At 55.9% G+C, this 20273-nt stretch overlaps 1 protein-coding gene across 1 annotated transcript; it reads right to left on the minus strand.

Annotated features, from left to right (window-relative positions):
- Positions 1–3694: 3694 nt before the first annotated feature.
- LOC129517318 (keratin, type II cytoskeletal 1b-like) lies at positions 3695–18944 on the minus strand. The gene is made up of 9 exons (XM_055337063.1): positions 18285–18944; positions 12937–13151; positions 11373–11433; positions 10775–10870; positions 9633–9797; positions 8609–8734; positions 8303–8523; positions 7922–7956; positions 3695–5221 (listed from the first exon to the last, which is right to left on the minus strand). Exons 1-9 carry the CDS (start codon positions 18843–18845, stop codon positions 4923–4925), a joined length of 1779 nt encoding a protein of 592 aa, XP_055193038.1. The 5' UTR covers positions 18846–18944; the 3' UTR covers positions 3695–4922.
- Between the last annotated feature and the right edge of the window lie 1329 nt (positions 18945–20273).

The raw sequence follows: 20273 nt of genomic DNA on the forward strand, positions 1-20273 counted from the left end.
AGGCGGGGTGAGATGTGGAAAGCCGGCAGCCAGCAGAGGAGGGGCCGAGGCTTTTTATGCAGGAGGGAGAAGCGCCCAAGTGGGCAGCCTGCCCGGGCAGGACAGCAGGGAAGGAGGCCCCGGTGGCTGCCTAGCGGTGCTGGAGCAGGAGAGAGGCCAGGAAGCAGGAAGCCAGGGAGGGGGGTGGGTTGTCTGAGCCATGGAGTCATCCAGACGCCCGCTCTAGACTGCAAGTTTCTGGCTGGGGGACTCTGGGTAGGTGCCTTACTCTCTCTGAGCCGGAGTTTCCTCAGAGGGACTGCATCACCCTACAGGGAAACTGAAGTGTAGCAGATGCTAGATAGAGGGAGTGGGAAGGGTTCTCTCCCGCCATTGCATTTGGAAGGACCCAGAAGATGATACAGCAATCAGGGAAAGCTTGGGAACAAGCCCCTATTTCACTGGAAACTGAAAAGACCTTGGAGGGCAGCTTACGTTCTCATGATGAGGGCAAAAGCCTAGGGTGGAAGGTGGAGGGGGACATGAATCTAGAACAGGGAAGCTCACCCCCCCCCACACACACAGGAGGGGATGCTGAGTGCACCTGCAGCCAGGGGGACTGGGCTAGCTGGGAATCACTGCCACTGGGGAACACCTGCTGGGCAGGTGGGGACAGATCCCCATGGATGAGCACGCTGGGACAGGTGTGGGAGCCGGAACGCGACCTCGGAGCCCCCGAAGCCCTGCAGGCCGGGCCCTGGGACATTCAGACCCAGTCCTCCATGCTCAAGGACCTCCCGGCATCCCAAGTTCCCAGCTCAGCCCTCAACAGAGTGTTGACCAACCAGAAGACGCAGGCTCCTGGACTGACCAGAAAGCCGATAAAACCAGGGCGCGGGTCCAACCAAAGGATGGGAGTTTCACCGGCTTGAAGAGGGACTATGGGAGCTCATGGCTCACGCTTGCAAGATGCGTCCTGGGCCGGAGGTCCAGTAACCGAGGGTGAAGCAACTTCCTTGACAGGCTTCTTGATATCGAGGACTTTCCCAGCCCAGAGACACACCTTGTCCCAGGTCAGACAGAGTTAGAATTTTATCGAGCCAATGGTTGCTCCTCGTGTCACCATGTTCCTAGATGAAAATCTATGTAGATGAGGAGCTGGTGGAAATGAATTTAGATTCCCAGAGTGCCCTGCCCTGCCCCAGCGTCCCAGAGGGAGGAGCAGCTGGCAGACTCCCTGGGAGTTGCCTCCTGTCCTCCTCCCTGCTCCCTCCTCCCCGCCCCCCTGTGGCTCTGCCCCTGGAAGGCCCACAGGTGTCCCCCCAGGCCTTTCCCAGGGCCCGTGGGAATCACGAGATATTGCAGGTGGATGCGTTTCGTACCTGCTTGGAGGCCTATGGAATTGCTCCTGGTTGTCACTGGGGTGTGCTGAAGTGGGGGGCATCTCACTGTCTCTAACAGGAGTATTGGTTACATCAGGAAGCCTCCTCCGGGACCTTGTGGCGCCAGTCCCCTTGCTCAGGCCCTGGAGTCCCAGACCCTCCTTGGCTGACTAACTCCTCTCCCCTTGCCCTACCTTTGTCACATCCCTGCCCTGTGGAATCTCGGTTCCAATATTCTAGGATTCAGGCACGTGGTTCCCTGCATCTGTCCCCCCGCCCCCCGGTCCTCCATGATTGAGAAGGTCAAGGCTTCTGAAGAGAAAGCCTTTGGGGCTTTGGGGCTTTGGGGGGACAATCCCAATTCCTGCCCAGAAGAAGAAGGATGGGCAAGATGACCTCTAGTCCACCTTGCCCTATGTCTGTATCCAGAGCCAACCTGGATCCCCGAAGAACATCATAAGCAAATGCATGAACCCAGGGATAATCAAACCCACGCCCTGGACTGGGTCTGATGGTATAAGGAAACTTGGGTTCGTTTTATGATCCTTGGCCCCTGTGCCCTTGGCCTCTCCATGACTTGATCCTTCCCGTGGCATCTGACCTTAATTTTCCTAAATATAAAATAAAGAGTAAAACTCCTTGTTTCTCACGCTTCTTCACATGAAGTCTTAGGGCAGCAAAGAGATGAATGGCTGCCATGCACGTATTCCCACATATCCTTCCCCCCTCCCTCAACCTCCTGCCAGATAGTTAGCCAACCTCTGCTGGAAATGTGCCAACTCCTCACGCCTCTCCCGTCTCAGGATTAATAAAAAGTTGCTTCTTATACTGAGCCAAACCTGCTGCCGTTCCCACCTGCCCATCTGGGCCATTGGCTCAGATGGGTCAACCCCCCTTTGCCAGGGGAAGCTCTTCAAATCTTTGCAGTCCACAGTCACATCTCCCCCCCCCCACACCCCCGCAAAGACTTCCAGGACCTTCCCCTGTACGCCTGCGGCCAGGTTTTGGATTGCCCACGACCGCCGTCCCGGCCACTGTCCTCTGCCTGGACCTCTATTTAGTAATGTCCTTGGAGCGGTCAGATTACAGAAGAGCCGAAGTGGATTCAGCACACTGCTCTCCTCCTGGTCCCCCCGCCCGTCCCCAGGGGCCACCAACCGCTGTCGGCTCATGTGCTGTCACTGTCGACAGCTGAACTAAGTCATGTTTATACCCACTGCTGTTTTCTCACTTCCCGTCCCTGCCCTGTGCTTTCGTTTTTTTCCTTCAAGTGTGACATAGCGTCTGTCTACGGCCTCCCTCCCTCCTGTCCAGCAGCCCCTCTGCCCACCTCCCCTTTGCCAGCCTAGTCCCCCGCCAGTCTGCTGCCCAGGTGAGCGAGGAGACACTTCTCGGAGAGAAGGTAAGGGTTCGCGTGGGAACACGCTGTCTTATCAGTATGGGCTGCAGTCATATTTGAATGAATCCCATATCCAGCTGCCATCTGTACTCCTTCGGGGAAGGAGAAAGTAGGTCACATGTGTTATGTGACTCCTTTACGCAGACTCAGAAATATCACATAGACTAAGATGGTAGCGTCACTTGCTCCATTCTTGAGTTTCCACATCTATGCTTCCCCCCAGAGGCATGGATTCAAGATGCCCCGGCCCAGGACCCCCGCTGGGTGAATGGGCTCAGTCTCTGGTCTCCCCAGCTCATTTCTCCCGGGAGGCTGTCCCCTCGCACTCACACACATTCACTCTCTCTTATCTTTGAGTCTCTGGCAGACTAGTCCCCCGTCCACACCTACTTCCACTCTGTTCCCCAGTCCTGTTCCACTTCCCAGCCCTCTAGGAGGGCCAAGCTTTGGGGCCAACCTTCCCTTCCCTGATCTTGGCACCCACTGCAGATCCCACTGCTCCTGCAGTGGAGGGTCTGCTTGTGTCCACAGGACAGGCCTTGCTTTCATCCTCAGGCTAGAAGGTCCACAGGAGCACACACTCTGGTTTGTCCTCCCTCTAAACGTTCCCTTCCCCTATAATCTATCATTTGGGTTGTGAGCGCCTTACGATTCAGAAACATGTTCATTCAACACTGTATTCCCAGGGCCGAGGCCACCGCCTGGCACACAGCAGGAGCTAACTGAATGTCTGCTGAACAAATGTGCAAACTGACCTCGGAATGGTCACCACTTTCAACACTAGTAAGACCATGTCTGCAAGGTCCTTTAAGATCACGTGTCACTCATGCAATACAAATTAATAAAAATAATGAACTTTACTTCCCAGATGTGAATAATTTCAGAGACCTGCAGAAATTTAAGAGGAAATCACTTATCTGACCACACAGCAGTCTGAGATCACAGAAAATTTTATTGTAGAAATACCAGAAACGTCAAGCCTTTCAAGGTACAACCTTCAACCAGGAAATGATGAAGTCACAGCACCGTGGAGCCCATCCGATACCCCAAGAGAATCGTGGACCTGGCGGTTGCGTTAGGACTTACCAAGCAAGCGAAGGGGACTCTCGATCTTAGAAGCAACGCCACCTTCCCCCTCTCAAGGCCTGCTCCTTGGCAGACAGCTTCCCCTTCCTGTCCCCTCCAGCACATCTCCAGCGCCTTGTGTGAGGCCCGAAACAAAGGGTCAGACTTGCAGGAAGTGCTCAGTCACAGAGAACACGAGGCAGAGGGAGTCAGGAAAGGGCACTAAGCTTCCTTACAAGTAACAGGCAGCTTCCGGACCGGTCAGGATTGAGCCCTCCCGAGACCCACGCCTGATCCTCCAACACTTCAGGGCCCGACACCTGGACACGACAGTGCCGGGCTGCACGAGCTCAGCCACCTGGACAATTCTCAGGAGGGCCATTATGGAGCAGAGTCCAGGAAGGCCCAGGCTGCCAAAGAGTGGAGGAGGCACAGGAGACACCAGAACTCGATGGCTTGCCCGCTGACTCCTCTATTCACGGATAATTAGTCCTCCCGGTGGACAAGGCCGCTCACACTCTGAAATACTCTGCTAACCCAGAGGACAATGCTTCTTAAGACAGAGAATCAGAATCACGACCACGACTCAGAGGTGTCTGACGAGGACAGCAAATCCATAGGATCCACTGGCAGGAAAGTGTGAGGCTAACAGACCAACAGCAGGAACGGGTCCACGGCACAGGGGCTCCTCTCCCCAAGCTACTGGGCCCAAGGCCTCACTGTTGGTTCCCTACGGGATGGATTGTTGTCCACCGGGCAGCCCAGGTGCAAGAAAGGGAGCCTGGGGGTGAGAAATCTGGTGTCCTTAACATTTACTCCCCGCCATCTGCTTTCTAGATACTCTACAGGCTTTTCTCTCCATCGCTAAACTGGGCCCCGGGGTGTCCCCAGGGGCAGGAGCGGGCCCAGAGGAGTGGTCTGGCTGTGACTCCAGCGCCCTGGGAAGACAGAGCTGCTGGTGGGGGTTATGCACCTGCTTCCCCCTGCCCCCCGCCCCAGCTTGGACTGTGTGGGCAAAGCTGCGGAGACCCAGGAGGGAAAGGGGAGAGGGGCTCAGGGAGGGCGCGGGGCGGGGACAGGAGGGGGCGGGGGTCCCTCTACTCCAGGATTCGCCTGTGGGAGGTGTTGGTGGAGGTCTGGACGATCTGCACGCGGGAGGAGCCGCCGCCGTACTTGCTGCTGCCCCGGCCGCTCCCTCCGTAGCTGCCTCCGCCCGCGTAACCTCCTCCGCCGCCCCCGCGGGAGCCGCCGCCGCCGGCTGCGTAACCTCCGCTGCCCCCGCGGGAGCCGCCGCCGGAACCGCCTCCGGAGCCGCCCCCGTAGCCTCCGGAGCCTCGGGCCCCGCCGCCGCCGCCGCCGCCGCCGCCGCTGACGGTCGTCTGGCTGCTGTGCACAGCTGGGGGAGAGGGCGGGTGTCTGGCTGCTGTGCACAGCTGGGGGAGAGGGCGGGTATCTGGCTGCTGTGCACAGCTGGGGGAGAGGGCGGGTGTCTGGCTGCCGTGCACAGCTGCGGGGAGAGTGCAGGTGTCTGGCTGCTGTGCACAGCTGGGGGGAGAGGGCAGGTGTCTGGCTGCTGTGCACAGCTGGGGGGAGAGGGCGGGTGTCTGGCTGCCGTGCACAGCTGCGGGGAGAGTGCAGGTGTCTGGCTGCTGTGCACAGCTGGGGGGAGAGTGCAGGTGTCTGGCTGCTGTGCACAGCTGGGGGGAGAGGGCGGGTGTCTGGCTGCTGTGCACAGCTGGGGGAGAGGGCGGGTGTCTGGCTGCTGTGCACAGCTGGGGGGAGAGGGCGGGTGTCTGGCTGCCGTGCACAGCTGGGGGAGAAGGCGGGTGTCTGGCTGCTGTGCACAGCTGGGGGGAGAGGGCGGGTGTCTGGCTGCTGTGCACAGCTGGGGGAGAGGGCGGGTGTCTGGCTGCTGTGCACAGCTGGGGGAGAGGGCGGGTGTCTGGCTGCTGTGCACAGCTGGGGGAGAGGGCGGGTATCTGGCTGCTGTGCACAGCTGGGGGAGAGGGCGGGTGTCTGGCTGCCGTGCACAGCTGGGGGAGAGGGCGGGTATCTGGCTGCTGTGCACAGCTGGGGGAGAGGGCGGGTGTCTGGCTGCTGTGCACAGCTGGGGGAGAGGGCGGGTGTCTGGCTGCTGTGCACAGCTGGGGGGAGAGGGCGGGTGTCTGGCTGCTGTGCACAGCTGGGGGGAGAGGGCGGGTGTCTGGCTGCCGTGCACAGCTGGGGGAGAAGGCGGGTGTCTGGCTGCTGTGCACAGCTGGGGGGAGAGGGCGGGTGTCTGGCTGCCGTGCACAGCTGCGGGGAGAGTGCAGGTGTCTGGCTGCTGTGCACAGCTGGGGGGAGAGTGCAGGTGTCTGGCTGCTGTGCACAGCTGGGGGGAGAGGGCGGGTGTCTGGCTGCTGTGCACAGCTGGGGGAGAGGGCGGGTGTCTGGCTGCCGTGCACAGCTGGGGGGAGAGGGCGGGTGTCTGGCTGCCGTGCACAGCTGGGGGAGAAGGCGGGTGTCTGGCTGCTGTGCACAGCTGGGGGGAGAGGGCGGGTGTCTGGCTGCTGTGCACAGCTGGGGGAGAGGGCGGGTGTCTGGCTGCTGTGCACAGCTGGGGGAGAGGGCGGGTGTCTGGCTGCTGTGCACAGCTGGGGGAGAGGGCGGGTATCTGGCTGCTGTGCACAGCTGGGGGAGAGGGCGGGTGTCTGGCTGCTGTGCACAGCTGGGGGAGAGGGCGGGTATCTGGCTGCTGTGCACAGCTGGGGGAGAGGGCGGGTGTCTGGCTGCTGTGCACAGCTGGGGGAGAGGGCGGGTGTCTGGCTGCTGTGCACAGCTGGGGGGAGAGGGCGGGTGTCTGGCTGCCGTGCACAGCTGGGGGGAGAGGGCGGGTGTCTGGCTGCCGTGCACAGCTGGGGGAGAAGGCGGGTGTCTGGCTGCTGTGCACAGCTGGGGGGAGAGGGCGGGTGTCTGGCTGCTGTGCACAGCTGGGGGAGAGGGCGGGTGTCTGGCTGCTGTGCACAGCTGGGGGAGAGGGCGGGTGTCTGGCTGCTGTGCACAGCTGGGGGAGAGGGCGGGTATCTGGCTGCTGTGCACAGCTGGGGGAGAGGGCGGGTGTCTGGCTGCTGTGCACAGCTGGGGGAGAGGGCGGGTGTCTGGCTGCCGTGCACAGCTGGGGGAGAAGGCGGGTGTCTGGCTGCTGTGCATAGCTGGGGGGAGAGGGCGGGTGTCTGGCTGCCGTGCACAGCTGCGGGGAGAGTGCAGGTGTCTGGCTGCTGTGCACAGCTGGGGGGAGAGGGCGGGTGTCTGGCTGCCGTGCACAGCTGGGGGAGAGGGCGGGTGTCTGGCTGCTGTGCACAGCTGGGGGGAGAGGGCGGGTGTCTGGCTGCTGTGCACAGCTGGGGGGAGAGGGCGGGTGTCTGGCTGCTGTGCACAGCTGGGGGGAGAGGGCGGGTGTCTGGCTGCCGTGCACAGCTGCGGGGAGAGTGCAGGTGTCTGGCTGCTGTGCACAGCTGGGGGAGAATGCAGGTGTCTGGCTGCTGTGCACAGCTGGGGGAGAGTGCAGGTGTCTGGCTGCTGTGCACAGCTGGGGGAGAGGGCGGGTGTCTGGCTGCTATGCACAGCTGGGGGAGAGGGCAGCCTGAGCATGGGTAGGAGAGCAGGGCCCCACCTGCGCCCCCTGCACCTGGCCTCTGTCCCGCTGCCTCCTGCATCCTTAGCCCCCCTCCTCCCACCCCCCATCCCTCCCACCACCCCACCATCCCCACAGCATCGTATCGGACTTGCAAAAAGACACTGGAGGAAAGGATTCCCGTTTTCCAAGCAGTCTTCATAGGACAAAGCAATGTCAGGACCCGTTTTCATGATCCATAAACCCTGATGAGTTCTAAGCTGCTACTGATTAGCAAGTCTCATAAAAATTAAGATAAATAAGAGCTAAAATCATAATAATTGATTTCAGCACATTTCTCCAGGCTTTTGTGGTCAGTTTGCTCACTGCGGGTCATTGTGCAGGCCTGGAACCTAAAATGCTGACTGTGGTCCCGCTGGCCAAGCCTCCCGGGCCCCGCCTCCGCCAGCCCCCCCAACCCGGGGCCTGGACCCTGCTACTTACAGATGCTCACGTGGCTCTGCAACTCCCCTGACATCCTGTAAAACCAAAGCACACGCATCAGCCAGACCCGCAAAGGCAGAGGGAAGGCGCTTAACAGCCTGGAGACGCGAGCAGCAGAGATACTCGCGTGAAGTGAAAACTGCCTCCAACCCTTAGGGAAAGCTGGGGGCACAGGCCAAGCCGTCAGGGAGTGTGGGGCGACACGGGGTTTTAAGCACTTTTCCGAAGCCTTTTGGCACTGGCTGCCGTGGCTTAGGTTGGGGCACAGGGACATTCTCAGCCTGGGCCACCAAGCTTTGCAGAAAAGGAGAATTGTTTTCTCTAGGAGTAGCCCCACTGCTCTGGCTGCCCCCTGCGCTGGGCCCCCGGAGCACCCCCCACCTGCACTCCTCGCCCTCCAGCAGCTTGCGGTAGGTGGCGATCTCCACGTCCAGCGACAGCTTGGCCCCCAGCAGCGCCTGATAGTCGCGCAGCAGCCGGGCCAGCTCCTCCTTGGCCTGGTGCAGGGCCTCCTCCAGGTCCCCAAGCTTCTGCCGCGCATCCTGAAGGGCCTGCTCTCCTCTCTCCTCCGCGTCCGAGATGGCCACGTGCATCTGCTCGATCTGCGCGGAGACGGGCTTGAGGTCCAGGAGCCCCATCCCCCGGCCGCGGGGCGCTGTGTGGGCGCAGCCGGGGCGCCCTTCTCACCTGCTTCCTCACGCTGCTGATCTCTGCCTGCAGCCTCTGGATGGTGCGGTTGAGCTCCGTGATCTCCAACTTGCTGTTCTTCAGCTCGTCTCCGTGCCTGCCCGCCGACACCTGCAGCTCCTGGTACTGTGGTCGCAGGCAGCGTGGCCGTCAGCCTGCTGCTCACCGCCAGGCTCTCGCGGCGGAGGGGGCCCCCCCAGCTGCTCTCCCCGGGATGGTTCCCAGGGTTGTGCCCTGCCCCCACTGGGGCTGTGATACCTGAATACACCTCACTTCCCTACTGAACCCCCCTCATCTGAGCTGCGACACCACACACACACACACACACACACACACACACACACACACACACACACGGTCCTGGTCAAGCCTCCCTCCTCTCACCAGCCTCTGGGCCAGACCTGCATCCCAGACAGATGCAGCTGCTCCTGGCCACCCTTTGTGACCTGCCTGTTCCGTCACCTAAGCCTTACTCCTGGCCGTACCCACACTGGGACCCCTTCACTTTTGCCACCACACCGCATCCTTTCCACCCTTTTCCAGGATGGTTTCCCTGGCAGCCAGGACCCCGTTTCCCCAGAGGCCCTCAGCATGCCCTGTGATTACTCCCAGTCTCCTCTCTCTGTCCTTTCTGTATCTACACGGGCCCAGCAGTACGAGCCACGGGCAGGGCTCTGGAGGAAGCACGGGGGGGGGGGGGTGCTCAAGGGAAGCTTTGCCTTCTGATGCTTTCACTGTTGACCATCTGCCTCCCCAGTCGGAGGCGGAAATCCACGCACTCAGAACGCCTGCCTGCAGGGCAGCGGGACAGAGGCCAGCCAGGAGTGGAGCTGAGAAAGCACATCTCAAGGCTAGACGTTCCTAATGTCGGGACTGACCTTTGACCCTTAACTACAGTGATGATAGATAGGTGATAGATGATTGATAGATAGATAGATCTTCCAAAGTAAGAGAAAGATGATGGAAGTTCTGGGAGTATGTGGTCTGGGGTACCGAGTCTAGGTGGAGGAGCAGCAGTGCTCACCTTAGTCTGGTACAGTGCCTCGGCCTCGTCCTTGCTCTTCTGTGCGATCAGCTCATACTGGGTCCTCACCGCATCGATGATGCTGTCCAGGTCCAGGAAGCGGTTATTGTCCATAGACAAGATGACATTGGTGTCGCTGATGTGGGTTTGCATCTGGGACAGTTCCTGTAAGGTGTGGACCACAGGGTGACTCCTTCCACTCTTCTCCTGGGGCCTCAGTTTCCCTCTACCATCCTCTCAAGGCTCTCTGAAGAAGCCAGAAGCCTGGGCCAGATGCAAGTCTTGGGGAGGGTCCTTTGAATAGTTGTTGCACCCCAAGAAGTACCTTAACTAAAGGTAAAGGCCCCCAGACCCAGTCTCTGGCGAGAAGAAAGGAGCATGAATTCAGAGCCCCTGTAGGCACCACCTGCCCGTTATGCCTCCCCTGTGCCCTCTCTCCAGGCCTTACTTGGCTTGGCCGCCGTCTTGGGTTGGGCCCTCTGACAGGCAGACTTGCTCCTTGAGAAATACATGAACTCTCAGGGCAAGGATAGGACTCTCCTTGTGCAGCCGCTCACTTACTCTCGAGCCTGAGCTCTACCACTGACTAGCTGAGTGACCGAGCTAGTGACTGAGTTTCTCAGCTCTCTCATCTCCAGAATGGAAACCAAGACGTGGCAAAGCTCCTAGCACAGCATCTGGCCCAGGGTGGACATGAACGACAGTAGGGTAGGGCCAGGGGTGGTAGGAGCATATTGTCCCTCACCACGGCAGGCCTCATCCTTGTTCTCTCTAGGATCCACACTGTCCTGTCCTAGAGGATTCCCCAATAGCCCCAGCCCTTCCCAGCACTGATGAAGAATTCTGGTCAGTTTTATCCCTGTATGTCCCAGGGATTAACCTCATTTCCAGGTAGAATCAAGGGCTGCTCCCTCATCTCCTCCCTCAGGACCCTCTCTACCTCCCACCTCGAGCACCCGCACCCAGGAATCCGAGCACCGGGGGTGGGGAGGCTGTCCCCAGTCCCACAGAGTTGAGATGACTGAGGAGCAGAGTCCCTAGTGGGTCATGCTGGGTTGCAGGCCTCCCCCTCCAGCCGCCCATACCCCTTGTGACCTGTGAGGAAAGAGAAATGTTTCTCGCAAGGACTGAACTGAACTCACCGTCTCAAATAAATATTTCAGGAAATTGATCTCCCCGAACAGAACATTCACTTTGGACTCCAGGTCTACCTTGCTCATGTAAGCAGCATCCACGTCCTGAACAGCAAGCAGAAACAGTCTGATTTACTGCCTAGGCATCGCCTGCCACCAGCTCACTGGGTGACCTGGGCAAGTGGCAAAGCCTCTCTGGGTTTATTTCTTCATCTCACTCAAGTGAGGGACCTGCAAAAACCCTGGCTTTCCTGGCCAGAAGGAAATGTGACACCAAGCCCCTCAACCCAATCAGTGACACACAGCACCCCGCGTCCCTCCTCGGGCCCCCAAGGCTGCGCATAATTCACACTCAAAAGGCATCAGTTGATTGAACTTCATATTCGGGACTGTGGAGAGAGAAGCACGCAAGGAAGCCTCAAGACTCAACGTCGCTTTCAGCCTTAACCCCTCCAGTGCAAGGGCCCAGCATTCAGGCCACACCCTCCACAAGCTGCTGCCAGCGGTCCCCTGTCCACCCCTTGGTCACACAGCATCCCCCAGGAGTTGCTCACTCTGCTCAGCCCCTGTGCCCCACAGCACCCCTGGGACCACCCCCACCCTTCACCTTCTTCAGGACGACAAAGTCATTTTCAGTGTTGGCCCTCCGGTTGATTTCTTCCTCGTACCTGTGGGGGGAGGTAAGAAGCACAGGTGGGCTGCAGAGGCTGACCTTGGCTCCTTGGGATTTCTCCCCACAGCAGGAGGCTTGAATGTCCCTGACTTTGGCTCTCCCCTGCCAGGGCCTGCCACTCCCACAAACCAGCCCGCTGGAGCCAGCTGCTGGCCTCCCAGGTCAATAGAGGTACAACAACCCAACGTGGAAAATGCAGAGCCACATCGGACACTCCCAAAAGGTCCATTTTTCTTTTGATGTTTTACCTTTGTAAATTCGTTGCACTCATTTTTAACAATTGAGAACATAAATAGCCACTTATACTAAATTGTTGGTTTGTTTGTTTTTAATTTAAGAGAGAGAAAGCGAGCAGGAGCAGGGGGAGAGGCAGAGGGAGAAGCAGGCTCCCCATTGGGCAGGGAGCCCGATGCAGGGCTCCATCCCAGGACCCTGGGACCATGACCTGAGCCGAAGGCAGATGCTTAACCAACTAAGCCACCCGGGTGCCCCTACTAAATTGCTTTATTTTTTTTTAAGATTGTATTTATTTATTTATGAGAGACACACAGAGAGAGGTGGAGACACAGGCAGAGGGAGAAGCAGGCTCCCTGTGGGGAGCCCAATGTGGGACTCGATCCCAGGACCCCGGGATCACGCCCTGAGCTGAAGGCTGACGCTCAACCTCTGAGCCAGCCAGGCATCTGCCTAAATTGCTTTAGAGAAGAAAAAGGTCACCTATAATTTTGCCCCCCAACACCTTCTGGTGATTGAAAGAATTTCATCTTTCCCTTTTTTGAGTCACACACTCTTGACTCTCTGGCGCGTCAGAGTGATGGCAAGAGTAGCACCCTGTACCCCTCGCGGTGGAGGGAGAAGCCGCTCAGCTGCCGGCACGGTTCAGGAGCAGCCGATCTGGAATTAGACGAGTCTTGCCATCCCCACCCCTACGATTAACAACAGCTAGTGCTTAGTCTTTGCAGGCACAGGCTGGAAACTTATTAAGCAGGATGTCATCTAAACAAGCGGTTCTCAAAGTGCGGTCCCCCGGCCACCGGCATCAGCATCCCGCAGAAGCCTACCAGAATGCAAACACTCTAGTCCGATTCTAGGCCTGCCCAACTAGCCTGCTGCACCCCAAAGTCTCCAAGCCCGGATCTGCCAGTCAAGCAGCCCAACAGGGAGGGAGGGTGCCTACCAACCCCACTCTACTAAGGTGAAAACTAAAGACTTAGAAGGACGGGCTTGCAAGCGGCTAGAAAGTGGCAAAACCCACTGGAACTTGGCTCCTCTGGCTCCAGCATCGTGAGGACAGTCTGCCCTTCTCCACCTACTATAGCTGAGAGCTGACTGGCCCCACCATCCTAGCAAAGCTGCCACATGCAAGACGGTGCCCCCTGCGGTTGCACTGGGGGACCCTGGGCACCCCTCCCAGTGAACACTGGAGCAGAACATCTTCCCCTCAAGCGTTTCCCTGCCGTGCTTCTCCCCGACCCCTTTGCCCTGCCCGGGGCCTCACTTGCTCTTGTAGTCCTCCACGACGTCCTGCATGTTCTTGACGTCTGTGTTCTGGCGCATTTGCTCGGCATTGAGAAAATCCACCTGCCTCCGCAGCTCACTGATGTAGTTCTCCAAGACGGGCTCCAGGTTATTGGTCCGAGTAGAGGTGTTTACTTGTTGCAGCAGCTCCCACTTTGTTTGCAGCACCTGGTTCTGCTGCTCCAGGAATCGCACCTACGAGCAAGAGACTTCCAAGTTCGCCCCCGGCTGTGGATCCCAGAAGCACCCCCACGTGTAGGAAGATGGGCAACCACACAGCATTTCTGGGCCCGGAGAATAGAGGTGGCCCCTCTGGGGATCAGCGGGCTTCCCTTTCTGTGGGACCAGGACACACAGAACACAACTGATGGTTGACCAAGGGCCCTAAGGTCAACTTGCCTAAAATCACCCCTAATTTACTAAGCTAACTCTGGATTTGAAGGCAAACCACCTCCAGTGAGGTGCCCTCTCTCCTTCATCTACAGCCACGTACACCATGGAGCTGTCTCTCCCACACTCAGCTTATCCGTGCCAACGTGAGGCAATGGCGATGCAGAGCATCTGAAACACTCACACATCCAAGGCTTCTTTCTCTTTGTGGCTGAAATGCTTTATGTGATTGAGGAGAGGAGAAAATAAGAGGGAAGAAGGTATTTGATTTAGAATATTAAACTGATTTCGGAGCAAACCAGCCTGGGTGGCCCCATCCTGCAGGCGCCACCACCTCCACCGCCTGCCAGTGTGTGTTTCAGGAAGGTCCCCCCGCCCCCCCCCCCACTTAAATGCTGACTCGGCATTTTAAAAATAAATGTTCCCACTTTTTATTATTTTTTTAAGATTTTATTTATTCATTTGAGAGACAGAGAGGATGGGGGTGCAAAGGGAGAGGAGATTTTATTTATTTATTAAAGAGAGAGAGCACAGGTAGGCAGAGCAGCAAGCAGAGAGAGCGGGAGAAGCGGACTCCCTGCTGAGCTAGGAGCCCGAAGTGGGGCTCAATCCCAGGACCCTGAGATCATGACCTGAGCCAAAGTCAGATGCTTAACCAACTGAGCCACCCCGGTGCCCCTGTTCCCAGTTCTTAAAAATGTTATATGATGCCTGCCCATGCCCCCAAAGAAAGGACTTCGGGGATGTCCAGTGTTTGGGAAATACTCACAGTGCTATTCCCTTCATCAACATTCAATGACAGAAAATGGAGGGAGGACATCATCCTATAGCCTCACTCTCTCTTCTCCTGAAACTGGGCACAAAGGTCAGGGACAGGGTCCAGAGAGCTTGGCTGGCTGTGCAGACCAAGTGCATGATCATGATCATCCCTTACCTTCCCTCTGCAGGTTGCCCTCGAATGGAGCCTCCCTTCCCATGCCTTAGGTGAAGATAAAGGAGGCCTCTATGCTTTGCTCAGGTGCAGACACACACACACACTCCAGGATCCTCCTGGGACTTGTGTATGGGGACAAACCCAATGCTTTGTGCAGTCCAAACAGAACCCTGAAGACATTCCCCTACAACGTGGCACCAAGGAAGCTGCCCCAAACCCGTGGCCCTAGGACTGCCCTGCCAAGGGGCCAGCCCTTATTAACCTCCTTGGGATTCTGACTCTAGGCTTGGAGATGTGCCCGGTGAACACTATTCCCCATGGCTCATTTTTCGTTCACTTCATCAAAGCAAGAGCTAAGGCCGGCGGCCCTCACAGGTTATCTCAGCTTGGAACACTCCAGTGGGAAACCCCTTCCGCCTGGCTGAGTTTTGCTCTGGCGACACTGCCAGAAGGTGGACACATCAAATGGACACGGGGTCTCAGCTCTGTGCTCACTGCTGTGGGAACTGAAGGAAAAAGATCTCATGGGCCCACGAGGAATCGCCACATTGAACAATGAGGGGCAGGTTAACCAGAGCACCTGTCCCTGTCCCCCCACGCACACGGCACCTCAGAGCACATCGGCAAAAGAAACCTTGGTTCTTGTCAGGCCACCCAAACTGCAAAGGCAGAGACTGGCTGCAGGGAGTGTCAGGGAAATTCAATGGGATTTAATCTCTAGAAAAATCACTGAAAGCTGTTTGTGATTTTTTTTTCCTGGGGCCCCCAAACACTCCTGGGCTGTGTCCCATCAGCACAGATGAAACTTAGCATCATGCTGAGCTCACCTTACTGGGAAAAGCACACCCCTCCTCGGCCCCTCTCTCTCTTGCTCATGACACTTCAGCCCCCTGGACCTCCTGCTCCTCCAGCAGCCCAGATCTTCCCAACTTTTTTGCCTGGCTAAGCCCTATTTCCCTTTTCCATCTCAACTAAAATGGCACCATCTCCCTGGTGTCTTGCCTTCATAGCCCGAGGTCCTTGCCCTGGAGCATCTAGTGTGATTTGTTGTCACTTGGTGCTGTTTGAGCACATCTGTCCGCTCCTGGGGGGAGCCTCAAGAAGGCAGAGCCATGTCAGCTTCATTCTCCTGTGGACACAAGGCGCTCAGACCCATGGACACACAGTGCCCAACAAAGAGAAGGCAGTTCATAAGTATCATGGACTAACGCGAAGGGATTTGGAATTGCCTCCGAGTGTAGACAACTATCTCTCTGAATACAATGGAAACTCCTGGAAAGCAGGGATTTTGTCTGTGTTGTTCATAATTGAATCCCCAACACCTAGAATGGTCCCTGCACGTGATAATTGCTCAGTTAATACATGGTGAACAACAAATTGAGGTATCGGGCTTGGACACTTAGACAATAGAAATGGATGCAAAGGCCTTTGTAGAACCAAAGACAAGGAAAAGGGACCTCAGGAAGGAAAGGGATGGGGTCTATCTCTTCCCATGGGGACATCTTCCTGGCTTTGTCAGCTGAGCTTGAATGCCCTGTGCCGGGGGGTGAGTGGCCTGGATACTCTACACTTGGAGGCATGTAAAATATATAGTGTGTGTCAAACGGCCTTAGGGACAATGGAGAGAAGTAATACAGGGTTGGTGGATATGGATGTTGATGTGGGGGTGCTAGTTCAAAAAGGAAGATCAGAGAAGGCCCCATAAGATAGCAGCATCAGAAAAGATCTGAAGGAGATGAGGGAGCAAGCCAGACCATTCTTGGGAAGGAGGAATTCAAAGCAGAAGGATTGGCAAGAGCAAAGGCCCTGAGGCAGGCATGGGGTGCTGGAGGATGCAAGGATGCAATAGTGTGCTGATAAGCAAGAGAGAAACAGGAGAGGAGGCCCCGGGGGGGAGTGTAGGGTCACTGCAGACAGACTTTGCACCCTGGGGAGCTAAACCCCAGCTCTCAGTCTGTTCACTAAACCTTCCAGCTTGAGAGCTATTCCACCCAGTGGTGGCAATGGTGCCTAGTTCTCACAAATGCAAGCCAGGGGTGAGCAGCAGCTGTGGGGCAGAGGCCAAATCACACAGGGCCTTTTAGAATCTTGGCTTTTATTCCAAATGAGATGAGCAGCCAATGGAAGATTCAAACAGAGAAGTGATGTGATGTTTTTAAAGGATGGCTCTCGTGTGGTTCTGAGAATGGACTATATGGGGTTGAGGGTGAAAGCAGAAAACCAGATCAGAAACTAGAGTCAGAATCCACTGCAGTAGAAGCCTTCTCCCTTCCAGCCAGGCCAGAGTCCTCCTGGATGAGGGTGTTTTCCTCATGGTCATGACAAGCCATCTCCTTGGGGAGGGACAGGTTGCCACAGTCTCCTGCAGCTTGGCCTCTGCCCACAGGCCATGCCATAAGATGCAACAAATGTCTGATATTAATGGTGGGAACCACAATCAAATGAGTCCCGGGAGATTGGCTGTCAATAGCCCTTGGCCATTTCACTGACCTCAAGCCCTCCTGTCTCTCAGCTCCTCCTTAAGCTAAGTCTTGGCCTCCAGTGGAGTCTCTTTCACCTGGCACCCCCTTTCTCCAGTAAAGCCCTCCCAGCCCCTGCCCATGCCTGAGGTATGATGATGTTCAGCCAAATTTCCCATCCAAGGTGATCAGAAGTAGCCAGAAGCAGTTGTTCTATTGAACTCCTGTTTGGCTCTCTTTTGACCTCAACACTCTTACCCCTCCTCCTCCGGCTCACACACTCTGTCCTCTCCCAGCGTCTGCCCAGATATCAGAGACTGGGTATACAGCCCGGTGGTGGGTTCCAGCCCTGGTTGATCTGCTGTCAGACCACAGGTCAAGGTCTAGCCTCAACACTGAATTCCTGTAGGTCTGAAGGATGGTCACTTAGTATCCAAGGGCCTTTATGCCCCAGGGTGCTTCCTACTACATCCCTAGGAGCAAAGAACTTCCTGGGAAGCCTACAGGGGCTACTGTGCCTCCACCTCTAGACAAAAGGAAATGCTGGAGGAAGGTCTTTACCATAGTTCTTTACCATCTAGAAGCCTCTGCTTGCTGATTTGGCTCTGGACTGGCTCTAATCTGAGGTTTAATTAGGGAACTAGGGAGAGTGGCTACAATGTCCCCATCTGATCCATTCTTGGCCTTGAATGAACTAAAACAAGAAACTCTGATAGAATCCTACTGAGTATGCAATTCACTTTAGCCCTCAGTGATACGCTCAGGGCATTCGCCTAGGCTGTGCCATGGCTCCTTGAGGACAGGACTTGTGTTCTAGTCACCCTGTCATACCTGGCACTCTATCTGACATATAGTAGATGCTTATTAAATGTTTGTGGGATGGATGGATGGATGGATGGATGGATGGATGGATGGATGAAAGAGTGGATAGATGGGTGGATGGATGAGTGGGTAGATGGATGGATGGATGAGAGGGTAGATGGGTGGATGGATGAGGGGGTAGATGGGTGGATGGATGAGTGGATGGATGGATGGATGGATGGAAGAGTGGATAGATGGGTGGATGGATGAGTGGGTAGATGGATGGGTGAATGGATGGATGGATGGATGGATGGATGGATGGATGGATGGATGGATGAGTGGGTAGATGGATAGATGGATGAGTGGGTAGATGGGTGGATGGATGAGTGGGTGGATGAATGGATGGATGGATGGATAGATGGATGGATGAGTGGGTAGACAGAAAGTGAATAATGATAAGTGAGAATGAAGTCACTACACCATGTATTTTGTTTTTCTGTGGGGTATTTTCACATTTCTTACCTGGTTTCCTGCCAAAAGGAAAAGATAAAAATAAATCCCCTCAATAAGTCAAACTGAGGCCTAATGAGATGAATGCTTTCTCAAGGCCCCAGAACACATACTTGTGGAGGTGATTGTCAGCCCCAGACTGAGACAGCACCAGGTGGTAAGAGGTGGCAAAGCACAAGGCCCTCTCGGGTATTTGATCGGGGGCCAGAGACCCACCTGCCTTGAGGTACTCACCTTGTCAATGAAGGAGGCAAACTTGTTGTTGAGGACCATGATCTGCTCCCGCTCCTGGGTCTTGACTCTCTGAATTTCAGGGTCCACCTCCAAGTGAAGTGGCTGTAGGAGGCTCTGGTTAATAGTCACCTCTTGGATACCCCCTGGGGGGCAGGAAGGACCAAAGCCCCCAAGCCCAAAACTGCTACCCCCAAAACCACCTCCTCCAAAGCCACCTCCTCCATAGCCACCGCCTCCAAAACCACCGCCCCCAAAACTTCTGCCCCCGCCTCCAAATTTCCCTCCTGCTCCCCCACCCTGGCAGAAACCACTAGCACTTCTCCCCACTAAGCTAATGGAGATGCTTTTACTGCCTCCCAGGTTGTAGAGGCTCCTAGAACCAAACCCCCTGGCGTGGCTCCCATACCCACCACCACCACCACCACCACCACACCTGCCCCGGACCTGACACACAGACCCCACAGCCCGACTCCCACCACCAGAGCCTGCAGAGGAGCCAATGCTGTAAAACCGCCTGCTCCTAGAGCTAAATGCTGACTGAGAGCTAAATTGGCGGCTCATGGTTGCTAGAGCATCCAGAGAAGTAGCCAAAAGAAAAGTCCCAGCTGGAAGGAGGCAGAGACCCAGGAGGGAAAGAGCTAGGACTCCTTTGACAAGAGATCTGGCTCAGTCCCTATATATACATGTGCTGGCTGGGCTGGGCACTTTCCGAATCCTGGGAGGGGAATATTTATGTTTAGTTGGCCTGCCAGCAGCATCTGTTTAAAACCTCACACCTATGAGTTGCAGAAATTGTACTGTAGATAAACTTCCCCAACTTGATCATTTATCATTCATCTCTTGCCGCTTAGAGATCAGAGTGCAGTGATCTCTCAGGACCGAGCTGCTGGAAACTCCTATAGAGTTTCCCCCAAATCATTAGCTGATACCTTCCTAAGAAACTCCACCATTGAGATGTTTGTCTAGGGGTGTGACCAGGAGATCTGGGGCGATGCTAGGGGTTGTCTAACTGCCTTGTGCTCACAGCTGGGACACAGGTGGAGACACCTACTGCCATAGAATTACCCTGGTCGGATGAAAGTTTTGTTCTGGGCTCCCCTCCCCCTGCTTCTTCGCCCTGTTATTATTTATCACCACTATGCGCACCCCAAGTTTTAATCACATGAAAATATGATATTGTGGTCATTGAGTGCAAGTGAAAGCTAGGGGACTCAGCCCAAGACTGTTCACATTTTGCTGGGTGCATCTTGTGCTGCTCTATGTGCCTCGGGCTCCTCCTCTACAAAGCAGATGAGGACCTGTAGCACTGAAGAGCTGTGGTTTCAGATGCATTGGGCATCCACCAGGACCGAACATAGTCTTCTAGACCAAAAGGCAAACTATCGTAAAATCTCTTTTTTTTTTAATTTCCAATGTATTTTAGACCGATGTTTTTATAAAATATTTTTTTTATGATAGTCACAGAGAGAGAGAGAGAGAGGCAGAGACATAGGCAGAGGGAGAAGCAGGCTCCATTCACCGGGAGCCCGATGTGGGATTCGATCCCGGGTCTCCAGGATCGTGCCCTGGGCCAAAGGCAGGCGCCAAACCGCTGCGCCACCCAGGGATCCCAATAAAATTTTTTTTTTAAGATTTTGCTTATTTATTCGTGAGAGAGACACACACAGAGAGAGAGAGAGAGAGAGGCAGAGACACAGGCAGAGGGAGAAGCAGGCTCCATGGAGGGAGCCCGACGTGGGGCTTGATCCTGGGTCTCCAGGATCAGGCCCTGGGCTGAAGGCAGCGCTAAACCGCTGAGCCGCCTGGGATGCCTGTAAAATAAAAGTTTTAAAAATTTCCCTTAAAAGGAGATTTTTAAAAGATATACAATACACAAGCCTCAATTTTTATTTTTTGATTCAATAGATATAAAATTGTTCTCTTGTTAAAAGGGAAAAAATTAATTACATTTCCAAGTGGTTATTCTCAAATTCTGTATTTATCTCTTCT

This window comes from Nyctereutes procyonoides, unplaced genomic scaffold, assembly GCF_905146905.1.
Source record: "Nyctereutes procyonoides isolate TBG_1078 unplaced genomic scaffold, NYPRO_anot_genome, whole genome shotgun sequence".
Lineage (NCBI taxonomy): Eukaryota > Metazoa > Chordata > Mammalia > Carnivora > Canidae > Nyctereutes > Nyctereutes procyonoides.